At 37.1% G+C, this 16,241-nt stretch overlaps 1 protein-coding gene across 1 annotated transcript in view; it reads left to right on the top strand.

The window, feature by feature from the left end:
• Window positions 1-15,819, top strand: part of LOC143546515 (disease resistance protein RML1B-like) — a 131,151-nt gene extending 115,332 nt beyond the window's left edge. Inside the window, exons 6-11 of the mRNA XM_077038174.1 lie at window positions 12,852-13,428; window positions 13,526-13,623; window positions 13,835-13,966; window positions 14,051-14,152; window positions 14,442-14,549; window positions 15,457-15,819. Coding sequence (XP_076894289.1) covers window positions 12,852-13,428; window positions 13,526-13,623; window positions 13,835-13,966; window positions 14,051-14,152; window positions 14,442-14,549; window positions 15,457-15,759 — 1,320 coding nt within the window. The 3' untranslated portion in view covers window positions 15,760-15,819. The remainder of the gene's footprint in view (window positions 1-12,851; window positions 13,429-13,525; window positions 13,624-13,834; window positions 13,967-14,050; window positions 14,153-14,441; window positions 14,550-15,456) is intronic.
• Window positions 15,820-16,241: the final 422 nt, after the last annotated feature.

The raw sequence follows: 16,241 nt of genomic DNA, 5'->3' as shown, positions 1-16,241 counted from the left end.
GATCCCAATGAGAGGAGATTCAGTAGTTGGAGCAGGAGCAGAACTAACGGCGCCAGCGCTAGCAGTGCCACCAGCAGCTTGTGTGCCAGCTATAATTCCTATTAAAAAACCAACAAGGAGAAATGATTCATGACTTGAACTAAAGGAAAAAATCAGACAATCAAAGCGCAATAAATACCTTGGCGCACCGCAGTCCGCGAATTAAACATCGCCATGAAGTCCATCTTCCCCCTTTTCGAGGGTAAAACAGGGGACTTCAAAACAACCTTTGGCGTAGCCGCGGCACCTTGCTGCGCCTGAGGTTGAGCCACCAACGTTGCGGGCTCTACAAACATTTGAGTGAACGAAGCTTCATTAATGACTATCAGAATCACGCTCATAAAACCACAAAAAATAAACAATGTATACCTGTTGGAGAAGACGAAACAGCAGGCACAACACCGCTTCCCTTGTCCGCCGCGCGCAGAGACGAGGTGGCGGCACCATACCTCGTGTGGACGGGAGGACTGCCCACACCTTGAGGCAAAGAAGACAAGGAAAACTTGGAAGTAAAACCCTTGGTTTTCTCAAGTCCCTTAGCCTGAGTAGGAGGAAGATTCTGGGCAACAGAGGCATCATCTTTTTTCTGTTTTTTACTGGCCCCTGCGCCAGTTTTGCCTTTAGCCTTGCGCTTGAGGTTTTGCGCTTCAGCTTCTTCCTCCTCCACTTCCTCTTCCACAAGCTCCAACTCATAATAAGCGAGCGCATCTACAATACGCGCAACGGAAATGTTAAAACCAAATTTGGTACTCTAAGGGCCTAAGCACAAATACAAAGGCTTACCAGGCGCATCGCTGTAAAAACAAAATTCTAAATCGACAGGGATGAACATATCATCGAAGCGATCAGGGAAAGAAACTTCCCCAGCGCTCAGCGCGACAGAGCCACCTTCCGTATGCTCGTCATAGGCGGCGTGGATGTATTCATTGCTTTCTACATAAAACAAGACAAGTGATATCAGCAAAACGAATTATACTCGCGCAAAATTAATGCAATGAATAAACAACCCACCTGAGCCATCAACATGGATGACAGGCTCAGTCCCGCTGTCAATCCACCTCTTGCTCATGCCAACCCCCACCAACGCTTCCTCGCAAATTTTCCTGGCGGGGGATGGTTCAGCAGATAGCTTCTTAACCCACGCGCCAGATGGATTCTTAAGAACGTCATCATCCGCGGGCGCGGAAGTAATCGCGCGCATAGTCATGCGAATGGGAATCACACCAGCCTTGATATAAAAGAATTTTTCAGCCCAGTCATGAAGGCTTTTGAAGGAAACAGTGCAGCACTTAACCTTCTAACTGCGCGGTGTGAATGAGAACCAAGAATCTTGGATTTTCGGCTTATAAAAATATTGAAAGCGCCGAGGGGTGGGCTCCTCGCGCTGAGCTTTGCACATGAACTCAAAATGAGTCATGCGCACTAGTCCACAGGGATGAACCTGAGATATATGAATCCCGTAAAACTGGAGGAGCGCACCTATAAACCTCGTCGTTGGAAGACGAAGATTACAGTGGGTGAAAAAATGAGAGTATAAAGAAATATAGCCGGCGGGAGGATCCGCCGCCGTTTGCCCGGTCGCCGGGAGCAGACAGCCATACTCAGGGAGAAAACCCTGAGAGGCGACGAGATTATCAAAGTCAGATTGTTTCAACTTGCAGGGAATCTCATCCCATCTCTTCACCGCCTTGTTCTTCCCTCCTTCCTCCGACGAGGCCTCGGCAACCCGTTTACCCTTGCCGGTCTTCTTCAAAGTAGACATAACCACTGATTTTACACGGCCTTTACTAGGGGAAATTGTGGTGTCTGGGTTATCAGACATACAATTGCGAATCGAACAATATGGTTATTTTAAGCACGGAAATCTGGAAGCAAAGATAAAGGCTCTTAATCGGAATGTAAATTGAAGAAGTAAAAGCTCTGAAAATGACAATGGAGATGAAGAAAAAACCATTCAAAAGGTTTGGTTTTATAGGCCCAGGGGAGAGAGAGAAACAAGTAATAATCAGATCTACGCTCACGCGCCCCCACTCGCAGGTGTAGGCCAACATAAGCGCGACACGTGTTCCTGACACTGTATGAGGAGACGTGAAAGGCAACTGTAGCACCTCGAGCACGCGAAAGGTCTGACACATAACGTCTCCATCTCTGATGCATGTCAGCATCAACCAACCACGTGCATTGACGATTCGTTTTAATCAAAGGGATAGAATTTCGCGCAACGCACATATGAGAAATGAAAAAGAAAAGACAAACCCTGTTAAAAGAGCAAACTATTAAGTCTAATATCTATCTTACCTCGCTCGCGCGAGACAAGACACACATTAGACTGGGGGGGCTTGAACAAGATATAGACAAGAGGCTTGAAATCAGGATGTCATGAAGACACAAAGCCAAAACCTATGCGCGTGGCGCATATCACATATGCTCACGCATCACCTATGCTCACGCATATCGCATCTGCGCGTGACGCATATCACATATGCTCACGCATCACACATGCTCACGTATCACATATGCTCACGCATATCACATTTGCTCACGCATCACACATGCTCACGCATATCACATCTGCGCATGAAACATCTGCGCGTGAGAATAAAGAGAAGACCTTGCGCATCCCCGGGATAGGCGCATAAAGGACAACACAACAAATGAGACAATAGTCTAATCCAAATCAGGATAAGGACAACCATGATTGTACTCATCAGACAACCTTCCAGAAGGTATCTTTTAAGGAATAAAGAATGTGCTGATGTTGACAGCTGCCAATGAAGGGTGGACAACTCAGCAAAACCCATGTGCCACCACGTGATGGCACATGGGTCAGGTAAAATACCTTGGTCAGAGAATAATCAATGAAGAAGCACCAGGTGTCCTAAGTACACGTGGCGCGAAGCAATAGGAGGAGGCCAAAAAGGCCCTAATTGGGTCTGAGCCCAATCATTGGAAACCCTAACACTATAAATACCACACCACCTCCACAGTAGAGGTCAAGCAAGAAATACATTCTGAATCCTTTGCTCATTTTCACATTCTTATCTTCTCCTGCAATATCTTATTCTCACACCGGAGGGTTACCCTAAGGAGGACCCCTCTGTCCCTTTCTGAGGGGTAAGCTCACGGTGCTGTTCGTTTTGTAGGTGGAAGAACTCGTATCTCGGAAAACCATCGGTGATATAGCACACTCATACCCGAGGAACGTAGATCGAATACACGTAAGTCGATCCACGCTTCTTCATGGCTAAATGTGGTTAGCTACTTAGCCATGTTCGCATATTAAAACATGTTAGTTACACGTGCACTCTTATAGATGGTGATACGGCAAGGTTACATGTAACATTGTCACTGAATTGATGGTTAGGGGATTTTTCCACCAAAATTTGGTTTGTTTGGAAACATGAATAATATTTTTTAATAATTATACGAGCATGCAAATACAGATGTCATTCATTAAGGTTTGTTAAAGTACACGCATGCCTTATATATGAGTGTGTTCAATAACTTTTGAGAAATGTCATTCAGTAACTTTTGAGAAATGTCATTTTAGGACCAAAGATAAATATAAAATATTAGTAAGATATAGGGTGAGTTGTGTAAATTTCATGAGTTAATGTAAAATAAGTAGACGGAAAAGTGAAATCCAAAAAGTGAAATCCAAATAAGTTAGTAAATTCTTTTTTTCTTTTTTATAATTTGAGGATGAGTCGGATGTCGGGATATACAATAATGTGATCAATTGGTGATAGCTAGATGAATAAACGATGTTTGTTTAAAAGTTATAAAATTAAAATAAATATTAAATTTATTGGGTTGGGCTTCCCACGGGCTTTCCATGGTAGCTTAAATGACCTAACTAAATAACGAGACATAAAACTTGTGAATTGGGTCTCCCATGAGCATTCCATTGCATTTTAAATGACTCAACTAAGTAACGAATTATCGAGACAAAGGAGTTGAACCGCCCATGAGCTCCATGCATTTTAATGGTTCAACTAAATAACGAATTAACGAAACCAATTATGGGTAGTTGGAGCATCTCGTGAACCACCACGGATAATGCCCAACATAACATGAAAATCAAAACGGGTTGAGAAGCGTATAATTCTGGATAGAATGAATTTGAACTTCTTCAAATTCAATTTTGTTTTCAAATTAAATAACCACAAATACTATAGCCATAAACCTTAACCCCCCAATTTCAACCAAAAACTTACCTACATCGCACATTATCATGCCATAACACAAAAAATTGGATCAAATATATCATCTGATACAAGTTTTGGAACTGAAAGAATTTGTGAATATAGATTTCGTGAATATAGATTTCACACACAGAAAAAGGCTAACCTTAGTTTTAGCTGGTTATGTCGAGTCTCCACATCCGAGAGAAGCCACATTCAATTAAGAGGATAAGATCAGAGAATAAAAGATTGCTCCACACCAAAAAGATACTCTAATAATAACAAACAGTGCAGACCACCAATTCAAACATTTCATTATCAATTCGCAAAAACCTAATAATACCCCTTTATCATCTCTCCAATATATACACACTTGGAGAACAACAAAAAAAAAGACCGCACTTACGTTCTATAATGGAAGAGCTATGAAGCCGTTGTGTTGCCTGCAATCGAGGACTACCAGCCAATCATCACAGTTATAGTGAAGATTGAGTTCGGTTTAAAAAGTTGAGAAACGAAATGGCTATAGCAATATGCACAATTCCTAAGTATATAACATTAATTCTATCATGTATCATGGACTAAAATAAGGTATTAAATATTTATTTAGCCGGAGATGAAAATGTTGAAGTTCATAAACCCAGCCTTGAATCATCAAAAACTATAATTATTAGGACCTAAATGAACAACACATGAAATCAAAATTTTGCAACAGATGATTAACATGAACGTAATTATCAGTTGCATCAAAAATAAAATACACAGAGGTTTAAGAGTAGAATTTAACATGAACCAACAAATACACACTTTGTTCAAACTAATTTTAGAAATTTGTAGTAGATGATATAGTTTAAAATGATGTACCAAAAGGCATCTATGTAATCAATTTTGTGGAATGAAATCAAAATAACATGAAATCAAATTAAACCTCAAGTTAGAGGGACAAATGGGAAGAGCAAATAAGGAAAAAAAAAAAGAAAAAGAAAGGAACCTGATGGTGCAAACGCTTCCATTGAGGAGACTTTAAACCAGTCAATTGAATGATGGTTTTGGTTGGGTTATCTGAATGATATCCTAAACCTGCAATCACCAAATAATCAATCAAGCTACAAGATAAATTAGATCGAAGTAGGAGCATCGATGTATATTATGTTATGTGGGATTCAATTCTATTTGTTTATGCATTATAAAACATAACAACAATTGAATGCACATATCAAAAGCCTTAATTAATAGGGTAACTTCTCAAATAATATAAACACTATACCTTGTTCTTGGTGCCAGAGTGATTGAGGTTAGTGGCTGGAAAAAGCAAAATATCGTAAGCTTGCATCTGGCACAACCTCATAGCACTGGTGGTCGTCTCTTTCGAGACAACAAACTAACCTCTCTTTCATCTTATGGCACCTCTTCAGATAACCGGTCCTTAATAATCGAAATTATTGAATACGATGACTGATTGAATCCCCCTTTCCATTTTCCTTTCCTTTTCTTCCAACCAATTCCTATCCTCTCTTTCATCGTATGTGTGTTCCCGAGTTTCATTTAAAGAAAGAAAGGAAAGGAAAGGAAAGAAAAGAAAAAAAGAGCGAAAGGTTTTATAGCGTAAAATCTTTCTTTCTATTTTGAAAGGAAAAAAGGTCATTTATATGTGTATAATAGCAAAATGAAAAGAAAGGAAAGGAAAGGAAAGGAAGTTAAGTAAGCTAGGGAACACAGCGGATGGAAGTCCAACAACAATTTATCAAGAAATAGGTCTCTTGGAAAACGAACGAGAAGCTCCTACAGGAGCAAAGGCTCAGGGAGCAGCCGCCTGCTCTAGCTCTTGATCCGGATACCACATTTTCGGTCTGGAAGATGGTGCTGGCTGCGGTCCTCGGTTGCTAATTTGACTAGGATAGAAGTTTCAGGGTATTTGTACTTTCTATTTCTCTATATGGCCTTAAGAATTTATTTAATCAGTTAATGCTGTTAGGATTTAGGGCTAATTAATTAATTTGATAATTGCTTAGGTTAAACTTGATTAGATTCTCAATTTTTGCTTACAGTATGATCAAATTCAAGCATGTATATATGCTTTCGTGATCATGCGAGCTGGCTAGCAGTTTTAGTACCTTAACAGCCCATTTGATGTTAGAAACCTGAAAGTATATATTTGAAGAAAAGTGAACTCTAGGTGTAAAAATTAGTTGAGTGGTTTTGTAATAATTTACTTTAATTATTTGTAACAGGATAAGCCCGACACCGACCGTTACCAATCCCGATTTTCATAAAAACTTGGTACCGGAACCATAGTCAAAAATTCGGTAAATACCGGTACCAATCCATAATTTCCCGATCTCGATTATTAGACAAATAATATTAAGTCATATGAAAGGTTTCTGTTATGTCATATGAATGGTCCATGTTTATGTTAGGTAATATGAAAGGTCATGTGTCCTCTATATAGAGGACCCTCATATGTATCTACATTATATAGAAATCAATTATAATACAATACCTTTACAACTGCCAAGTTTAACTCCGATTTTCTTAAAAACTTGGTACCGATAACGGTGCCAAGTACCATTTGCTCATCCTTAATTTGTAACTAGCTCATAAGCTTTGTTTTAAAATAAAGCAAGTTATTAAGAAAATTAGATTACTTTGAACTCAAAATAACATTCAAATTGCATTCATTTAACTGGCATAACTCTATTTACACCTATAAAAAACCCTGCTTGTTAGTTTTTTTTTTTTTTTTTACAAAACTGTGGTAGAAAAATACAGATGCATAGAAGTCAAAATGTCCCAAATGAGAAGCAAGATTGTGAATACGTCTTCACTACATGGATCTGCGAGGCCACATTTGCTTATTTAAATAATAAACATTGCAACTTTCACTTTTTCGGGATAAATAGCTTTATACTTCTGTTTTTCAGGATAAAATGCTCCCAAATCTTTATTATATGTTTGTTTAACATGGCGTATAATCTAGCTCCTTGAGGTGTACTTGAGTCAGTTTTTTTTCTTTTTTTCTTTTTTTTAGGACTTAATCATACCATAGTTGGTAGTTACATTCTTTTACAAAGACTACAACGCTTCCACCAGGGATTTTTAGTGCTCTATAAAGAATTGTAGGAAGAATACTACATTTGCTACAACATAGTTTTGCAGTTGACAGTTGACTATAACAGAACATCTACAATTTTAAGAAGTTTGGTTTTAAAATGCGTAATGCGATTTAATGTGTTTTGATTCAAAAAGCAAATGCTCGATGCGAACGAATCACGTATGCGAGACATTTATTATTAAAAAATGCTAAATGAATTATTTGTAGATAATATGCTAACTTTTAAACTTTTAAGCACAAAATATAAGAGATTAACATAAATTCAGAACAAACCTAAGTACCACCAAAGAAGTGTTGTGTATAGCCAACATAAGTCTTTAGCTCAATGTGTACATGTAGTCTATGCATAATGTACACGCAATCAATGTAGGAACGCACTGTAACTCATAAATGCACGCAAGAGACCGCATCGCACATTATGCGATTCAGGGCGCATCATCCTTGCATCATGGAATCGCAGAGCATTGCTCCACCTGATAAGATATCACTGTGTGCATCGCTCATTATGTGCGCATTTTGAAAACAAGTTTAGATTTTGAAATTTCATACTCTAAATGTGCTATTTTTCTTTAGTTCCAGGTCCGAGGCAAACTTTATCGCTGGAGTGGTTGACAAAAAGTTCAGTACAAACTAGAATTGAAACAACTGAGTACTCCCGCCCATTTAACCGGAATGGAGCCTAGAGTTGAAGTCATCAATTCCTGGTTGAAAAATGAGCAATACAATGCTATAGCGATTTGTGGCATGGGAGGCAGTGGCAAGACAACACTCGCCCAATACGTTTTTAACTTAAGAAAGATTTTAAAAGCAGCAGTTTTATTCAAGAGATTGGAAAACAATCGGGTGATTTGCTTGGGCTACAGAAACAACTTCTTAGAGATCTTTTGGGTGAAAAGAAAAATAAGGATATCTAGTTTTTCTGAGGGTACTCATAAGATTGAGGAGGCCTTACAAATGAAAAGGGTGCTTAATGTTCTTGATGACATTGATAAACATGAACAATTAAGTGCTTTACTTGGAACAAAGACATTCCCTACACAAAGCAAGATCCTAATAACGACAAGGCTCCTAGATATAAAGGCATTGTTGAGTCGATTTCTTGGAGGCCGGTGTCAGCTGCAGAAAATCAAATTGTTAGATGACCTTGAATCATTAGAACTTTTATGTTGGCATGCCTTTCTATCTAAAACTCCTCTGGAGGGTTTTAAGGAGCTAGCAATACAACTAACACAATATTGTGGAGGAAATCTCCACTCGCTCTTAAGGTATTAGGTTCTTTACTATTTGTTGGTGATGAAGACCCTTGGAGAACAAATACCATGATAGATATTTGGAGAAATAGAATGAAATCACCTAATTCATTGAAAGTAGATCTTGATTGTAACATCCAAGGTGCCCTACAGAAAAGCTTCGACTCCTTGCCGTTTCAGTCACAAGAGTTGCTTCTTCATATTGTTTGTTCCTTTGTTAGTGAATACAAATATGTCATTTTATTTTCTTTTTGATTTTTTTTATTATATTTCTTTCTTTTAGATTTAGTTGTTTATTTCTTTTTTATTGTTTTATTATTTCTTCTTTTATATCATTTTTATTCTTTTTTTTTTTAAATTTTGAAACTTAAAAAAAAAATAAAAACAAAAATGCTTTATATTTTTAATTAACATATTAACTTAACCAAATGCTTTATATTTTTTGGGTTTTATCTTTAGTTTGGTATTCGTCGTAACTCGTAATGCGTGGCTTTGCTAGCGCGAGTTTGCTGGATGTTACATACTATATTTTTAAGTCTTCTCTTTTGTTTAATATATATAACGAGTTCATTGAAACCGAAAAGGTTTATACTGTGACTGTATTTTTGAGTTTTCTCCTTGGTTTAATTTAGAGTTATAACCATAAGACATAGAATTTATAATTTTTTAAAAAAACATGGTAAATAATTAAATGACGTGATACTTACAAAATGCCGGCCATAGGACAGAATGACAGATACAAAGTTAATGGTTGGTAACCTGGGGTATTATTTTAGTATTTGAAAATTTCCATTAGAGTGCTTATTGTTTTTGCCGTTTTTAGCAACATAAGAACAAAAGGCTCATTCGTCCCTATACCTCCTAACTTCAGTTCTCTGAATAACTAATTTCAATGGATTCTTCTGGTGCTAAAGCTTGCAGCTATGATGTCTTTCTAAGCTTTTGTGGCGAAGACACTCGATATTCTTTCACCGATCATCTATACCATAAATTAGTTCTCGCAGGAATTTGTGCTTTTAGGGATGAAGAAGATATCAACAGAGGTGAAGAACTGAAGCCCGAAATTGAGAGAGCAATCAAAGCATCTAAAGCTTCAGTAGTTGTATTATCAGAAAATTACGCAACTTCAACTTGGTGTCTTGAGGAGCTTGTGCTCATCCTACAGCAAAGGAGGGTGTTCAGTCATTTTGTTCTGCCTGTATTTTATCACGTTAATCCCACGGATGTTAGGAAGCACAAAGGGAATTTCGCAGTGGGAAATGACAGATGGAAGACGGCTCTCACGGAGGTTGCTAATTTGTCCGGCTTCACTCTTTCTGGGTATGGTTCTTTGTCTTTTCTAATTTGGGTCTCTAATGCAAAAGTCATAACTCTTTAGAACAACATGCGTGGCAGAAAGGTAATAACTAATGAAAAATGATGTAATTGGCATATATTACAAGAGAATAAATGTGCGACTGTAACAAAGCATATAATCAAAAATTCAAAATACTACAGAATTTCTAAATGCCATCCCATAAACTACTTCACTTTTTGGGTTCTTGCAGGCCTGAAACAATACTTTTGAAGAAAATAGTTGATACAATTTACAATAAGTTAGATCAGAAAGAATTCCATCTTCCACTGCATTTAACAGGGATTGCGACTCGCTATAAGGAGATCACTTCCTGGTTAGAACAACCAAATCTTGTGTTTTTAGCAATTTACGGTATGGGTGGAAGTGGAAAGACAACTATGGCCAAATATATATACAATTTAAATCTGAGAACTTTTGAATATGCGAGTTTTCTTGAAGACATTGGTAGTAGAAGTAAAACATACAACGATTTACTTGAATTACAGAAGAAACTCCTTAAAGATATTTCAGGGGGGAAAACGAGAAAAATACCCGCTATTTCTCGAGGCACGTGTATGATTGAGAAAGTATTGCAAATGAATAGGACACTCATTATTCTTGATGACATTGTTGAACGAAGTCAATTAGTTGCTTTACTTGGAACAGGAATGATTAATGCACAAAGCAAGATTATAGTTACAACCAGGGAAAAAAATACGCATAACTGGTTTAACTTACCATATTGGAGCTCTAAACAGTATGAAATGAGATTGTTGAATGATGATGAATCAACTGAGCTTCTTTGTCGCCATGCACTCCAGTCTGATACTGATCTCTATCTGAGGAGGCATTGTGACTGGGTTGTAAAATATTGCCAAGGAAATCCATTGGCTCTTGAAGTGTTGAGCTCATCTAAGGCCAAGTACCGTGCCGATCCGATTATGCGGAGTCAGTTGAAGTTATCGGAAAGAGAGATGGATCTTCGAATTCAAAGTGTGCTCATAAGAAGCTACGTGCTATTGCCAAGTCATACTGTGAAAGAGTTGTTTTTGCATATTGCTTGTTTCTTTATTGGCGTGGACATGGATTATGTGGCAAAGATATTGGAGCCTGATTACGCAGCATGGTCTGGGATCGAAACGCTAATTGACAGATGCCTTCTTTCTGTTTCGCCAAACAAAAAACTCATTATGCATAGATTGCTTCAAGAGATGGCGAAAAACATTGTCCGTCAAGAATCGAGAAATTTCCCTGCAGAGCGTAGTAGAGTCTGGCTTAGTAGTGACTCCTATAAGATATTGAGTGAAGGAAAGGTAAGATGCTTCATAATTGTATGTTTAAGCCTACTTTCACTTTTAGTTTCTCCTGTTTCCTCTAATTTTCTACAATTTCATATCTGTTTCTTTTAGGGTTCAAAAACGGTAGAGGGTTTAGCACTTGACATGAAAATCTTGCAAAAAGAGGATTTTGCATTCAAGGTACTTTAGAATAAGTAAAATTCTAATGTTAAAAAGATTTTTTTTTGGGTAGTAAATTCTTTTAACCTAAGTTACGGATTTGTTATTCAAGGTACTTTAGAATAAGTAAAACTCTAATGTTAAAAGATATATATATATATATATATATATATACTGCAGTAAATTCTTTTAACCTAAGTTACGGATTTGTTACAATATGTTAAATAAGTGGCAAATGACATGCGCGTGAGCCACTTAGTAGAAAAATCTAGTGTAGTTGCATGCCATTACTAATTCCCGTCATGCTAAATTTGCAGTCATCGGAACTTAAAACAAAAGCTCTTAAAAATATGGAAATCCTAAAACTGCTCCGACTAAATTTTGTGGAACTCAAGGGTTCCTATGAGTGTGTTTTTGAAAATTTAAGATGGCTATGCTGGCATGGATTCCATTTAAGAACCATACCCTCCGACTTGTGCATGGGAAACTTGGTGGCAATAGATATGAGCTATAGCTACTTGGAAGTATTTGAACCCCCTATGGTAGTGAATTAAAAATCTTTTATTTTTTTCTTGATTTTTAATGATCTTTTAAAAACCATAGGTGCTTATATAAAAATTATAACTTATGCCACAGGTTCTTCGGTCTTTGAAAATTTTAAACCTAAAAGACTCACACAACCTATCTGAAATTCGGAACATCTTCAATGTCCCTTGCCTTGAGACATTAATTCTTTGGAACTGCTACAATTTGGTTAATGTCTGTGAGACCATTGGTGATCTTACAAGTCTTATGCTATTGAACATGACGGGCTGCAAAAGCCTATGCAATAGGGAGAAAATGAATATGTTAGGAGCTTCTACTTCTGGTGAAGTTGTTACAGAACAGCCTATTTTTTCCTTCCCATTTTCATTGCATCAGTTATTCCTAAAAGACTGCAATCTTGAATGCACTGACTCTTTTCCTTTGAGTTTTAGTGTTCAACCATATTTGCAATACTTGAATTTATGCAATAGTTTATTTGAGTCCTTACCTTGCTATAATCATCTAGAAAACCTTCGGGTTCTTGACCTGAGTTTTTGCTCTAAACTCAAACGCCTTCTACGCCTCCCTAATACACTTGCAGAATTGTATATATATCACTGTGAGTCACTAGAGATAATAACTTTCCATTCACATCGATTCCCTTTGCAAGAGTTTGGCTATGAAGGTTGTGTTAATTTGTGTGAAATTGAAGACTATATCAAATTGATACCAATAGCTAAACTAGATGAAACTGATTTGGGACACATGGAGTGGATAAAAGAATATCAGAATCATGAGGTGTGCCTTGTTGGTGATGATGAGCTCACAGTTGGCAGAAGTTGGCATATCCAGGTTTGTTGTTTATCGCTGAAATATGTCATCAATTTCTGTATGCATACTAAAAATATAGATTGATTGAAATTTTAACCTTTTGTTTATGTTGTACAGATGTTATACGAATTCAATATAATGAGCACATCTCTGCCAGATATAAAGGATCCAAACATGACATCTAAGATTACATCAGTTCTCCCTTCTTTGTCCTTTGATGTGCCTTTGTGTCCCAAAAATAAGAGGCTTGAAGGAATTGTTGTAACTTTCAAGTATGCAATATCAGGCTATGATTGGGCATGGTTTTGTAAAATCAGTTCGCCCAACGGTTGTGTTGATTTGATGTACAGCCCTAAAGTTTTTGGCAAACCTAAGTATGGTGAATTTGGTATATGGTTAAGCTATTGGCCGATTGGAAACACCTTAAACATTGGGGACACGGTTAATGTATCTATTATTGTGATGAGCGGATTGCATGTGCATGAATGTGGTGTAAGCCTTGTGTATTCAGATAAGGAAACCTTGGAAACTAGCACGGGTCATGCGGAAACTTTGGGAGGTGATTTATCTGGATTTCAACTAAGCACAGGAGCGTACTATCTTTGTAGGCATGATTTCTATGAGTTTATAGAGGTTGGTAGATTGACTCGTGCTTGCTTTAGTAGGATATTTGGTGATGTAATTGACTGCATGGGTATGTCCTTTGATTTTATCAAACTAACATTTCTTGTTTCTATTAGAATAAGCTGTTTACAGAGAGTTTCTTGTATCTGTTGTTTTCTATGTTATAGAGGTAAGAGGATGGAGAAAGACGGGTCGTCCGAAACAAGTGAATGAATCATATACAGAGTTGAAAACTGTTAGATGTATTATCAATGGTCCTGATTTGGTAAGATTTCTCTGCAATAGTTGTTTTTTTCTTTTTTTTTTTTTGCATCAACTTGTTACATGAATTAGATAAAGATCCCAAATAGCTGTATTTTACCCTGCATATGCAGTTTGCATTAGAGGAATATAGGACCTTTTGGTACATGATGTTTTCGATTTGTAACAATATGAGCTTTGTTTATCCGTGCTTGGGTGTTTATTTTAACAAATAGGAGGACATCTACAAGATCGCAGAGATGTCCAAAGCATCTTTTGGTGATAAAACTGTGGGGCTCCCATCAAACTTGCTTGAGGGGGAAATGAAACCTGGCACTAAATCTGAAATAACCGAGGAAGCGATAGAGGTAATTTAGCATTAAGTTTCGTGGATAAATGAAAGAGCTTAATATTTTGGCGTGTAGGTAATTTGGTCTCTCCTGTCAACTTAGGAAATTCATGGTGATCAGTACATGCCCAGCGATGAGACGCTTGGCAGTTTCATATCTGCTTTTAACCAAATCATGATGGAGGAATCTGATTCTTCCTCACATGTAAGTACCACTTTTTTTCCATGTAAAAGGGCCTAAGAAGGCTTCAAATTTTACTATTCTTCGAAAATAATAGACCAGAAAACCATGGAACTTTGCTGAAAAATCTCTGATTTTCATTGTTTGGTTGATTAGAAACAGATTTATTTGATCTTTTCCCATATGTAAACTCCACATCCACAGATTGAAATACACCCAAATCAGAACATAGATAAACTGGAACTCAAACTGAAATAGTAGTAGAAATATAATAATAGGAAAATGAAAAATATGCTAAAGAGTCTGTCAACAGGTTTTGAACGAAGGACAACGTCTTCATAATTACTCCATTGGCGGCGTTGAGCGGGCCCCTATCTCTAGCTCCCGCCCATATTCGCCATTTCAGAGTCACAGACTTCAGGTATTTACTTACCTACTTCTTGTTTGGATGTATAGTCGTAGCTGCAAAATTGTTATTGTTTACTCTAGTTTATTTTTGGTTTATCCTTCTGCAAAAAATAAAAAATAAAAAAAATCTGATTTTTCATTTATTTTGGAAAATTATTATGTTTAATCTTTTTTTTTTTTGCTAAAAAATATTTGACGGGCGACCCTCCAAATTAATTGTTTTGTTAATGGTTGTCGCATTTGTTTCGTAAAAAGAGTACTGGACAATATTTCTAAGGTAGATGTAATATGCCTTTTTAATTTCGGTGATCCAACGTGACCTAATCCTCTAGAAATCTGGTAGATAGGCATCCGAAGGCTGCAACACAATGACATTAATAAAAACATTTTGGATTGTTGGCCCCAATGCAATGCACAAACCATGAACAGAAAACAGAGAAGAAATCACAGAATTTGCAAAGACTCGATGCATTCAATATAATAACCCTAGCCATCTATTAAAGAAAAGCCATAAGCCATATGCTTAAATTAAGCATTGCTGATTTACGCCTAGACCTTGACTGTAATTTTAATTAACTTTGACTGCATAATTATTGGAATAGAGCATATCACTTTTAATCCATGCCATAAACTAAAATAAACTAAAAAACAATTAGAAACTCGTACTAAAATATCAAACTAAAAACCGACCCCTTAACTTCTTATGACCGATTAAGGATTAAAGTCTAACATACACCATAATAGGAAGGAGCTTAAACAGTCCCCACATGCTTCCTCTATTTTTGCTTAAACAAAGTTTACAAGTTCACCTTCCCCTTTGGCTTAAGAGTTTTCAATGATCAAATATGCTATTTTTGTAAGGTGTGTAGAATAAGAAAACTTATCATCTCCATGTTTTATAATAACATTGTACATTTCAGAAAATTGTTCTAGCAGTGACGTTAAGCAGTGATACTGAAAGGCGCAAGATGGTGATGGTATTAAGGGCGCTTCAAGGCGTCAAATATGTTGATGTTGATAAAAAAGATGGGAAATTATTTGTCATCGGGGATGTTAATCCTCAGACTGTGGTTAAATACGCGAATAAGATTGCGGACACAAATATATTAAGTGTTGAACCTGCTTCAGAAAGTCTAGCAGAACAAGATGAAACAGAAGTTAAACATGGAAAAGAAGATGAAGGACCACCAAAAACGAAAGGGTCGGCCTGTTCTGTGATGTAAGGAATAACTAAATAGAAAGTATCACAAAGTTTCTTTTTCTTTGATTGTATAATATGTCCTATTACACTGCCACATTTGGGTCTTTTGCCCCCGATGCGGCTATGTTTCTGAAAAGAGCAGCGGATCGTGCACAGTAACTCAATGACGCTGAAGAATGATAAGTTTGTATTCAGTAGGATTGGTTTTGCCATTCAAAAGGGGGTGGCGGCGAGCTTGTTGTCCGCTTACCTGTCTCTCTATTATAATTGGATCATTTTATTATGATATAAAAATAAATATATAGTGATTCAAAGGAAGAAATGCATTGGATTGAGTATCCGAGAACAATGCTTACATATGTTGACTATGCCCCAAGGTTATTGATGAAATGTCAAAAAGGAAAATGATGGCCGGAAATAATAAAAACTAGGATTTTCGGGCCCGCGCTTCGCGACAGGACCGTTAAATTGAACAAAAACACATAAGTAAAAAATCCGTTAATG

This window comes from Bidens hawaiensis, unplaced genomic scaffold (assembly GCF_021521415.1).
Source record: "Bidens hawaiensis isolate Kalapana, Puna unplaced genomic scaffold, B.hawaiensis_p1.1 tig00014370_1, whole genome shotgun sequence".
Lineage (NCBI taxonomy): Eukaryota > Viridiplantae > Streptophyta > Magnoliopsida > Asterales > Asteraceae > Bidens > Bidens hawaiensis.
The sequence above is the reverse complement of the archived record's forward strand: the minus strand, read 5'-3'. Positions and strand labels throughout refer to the sequence as shown.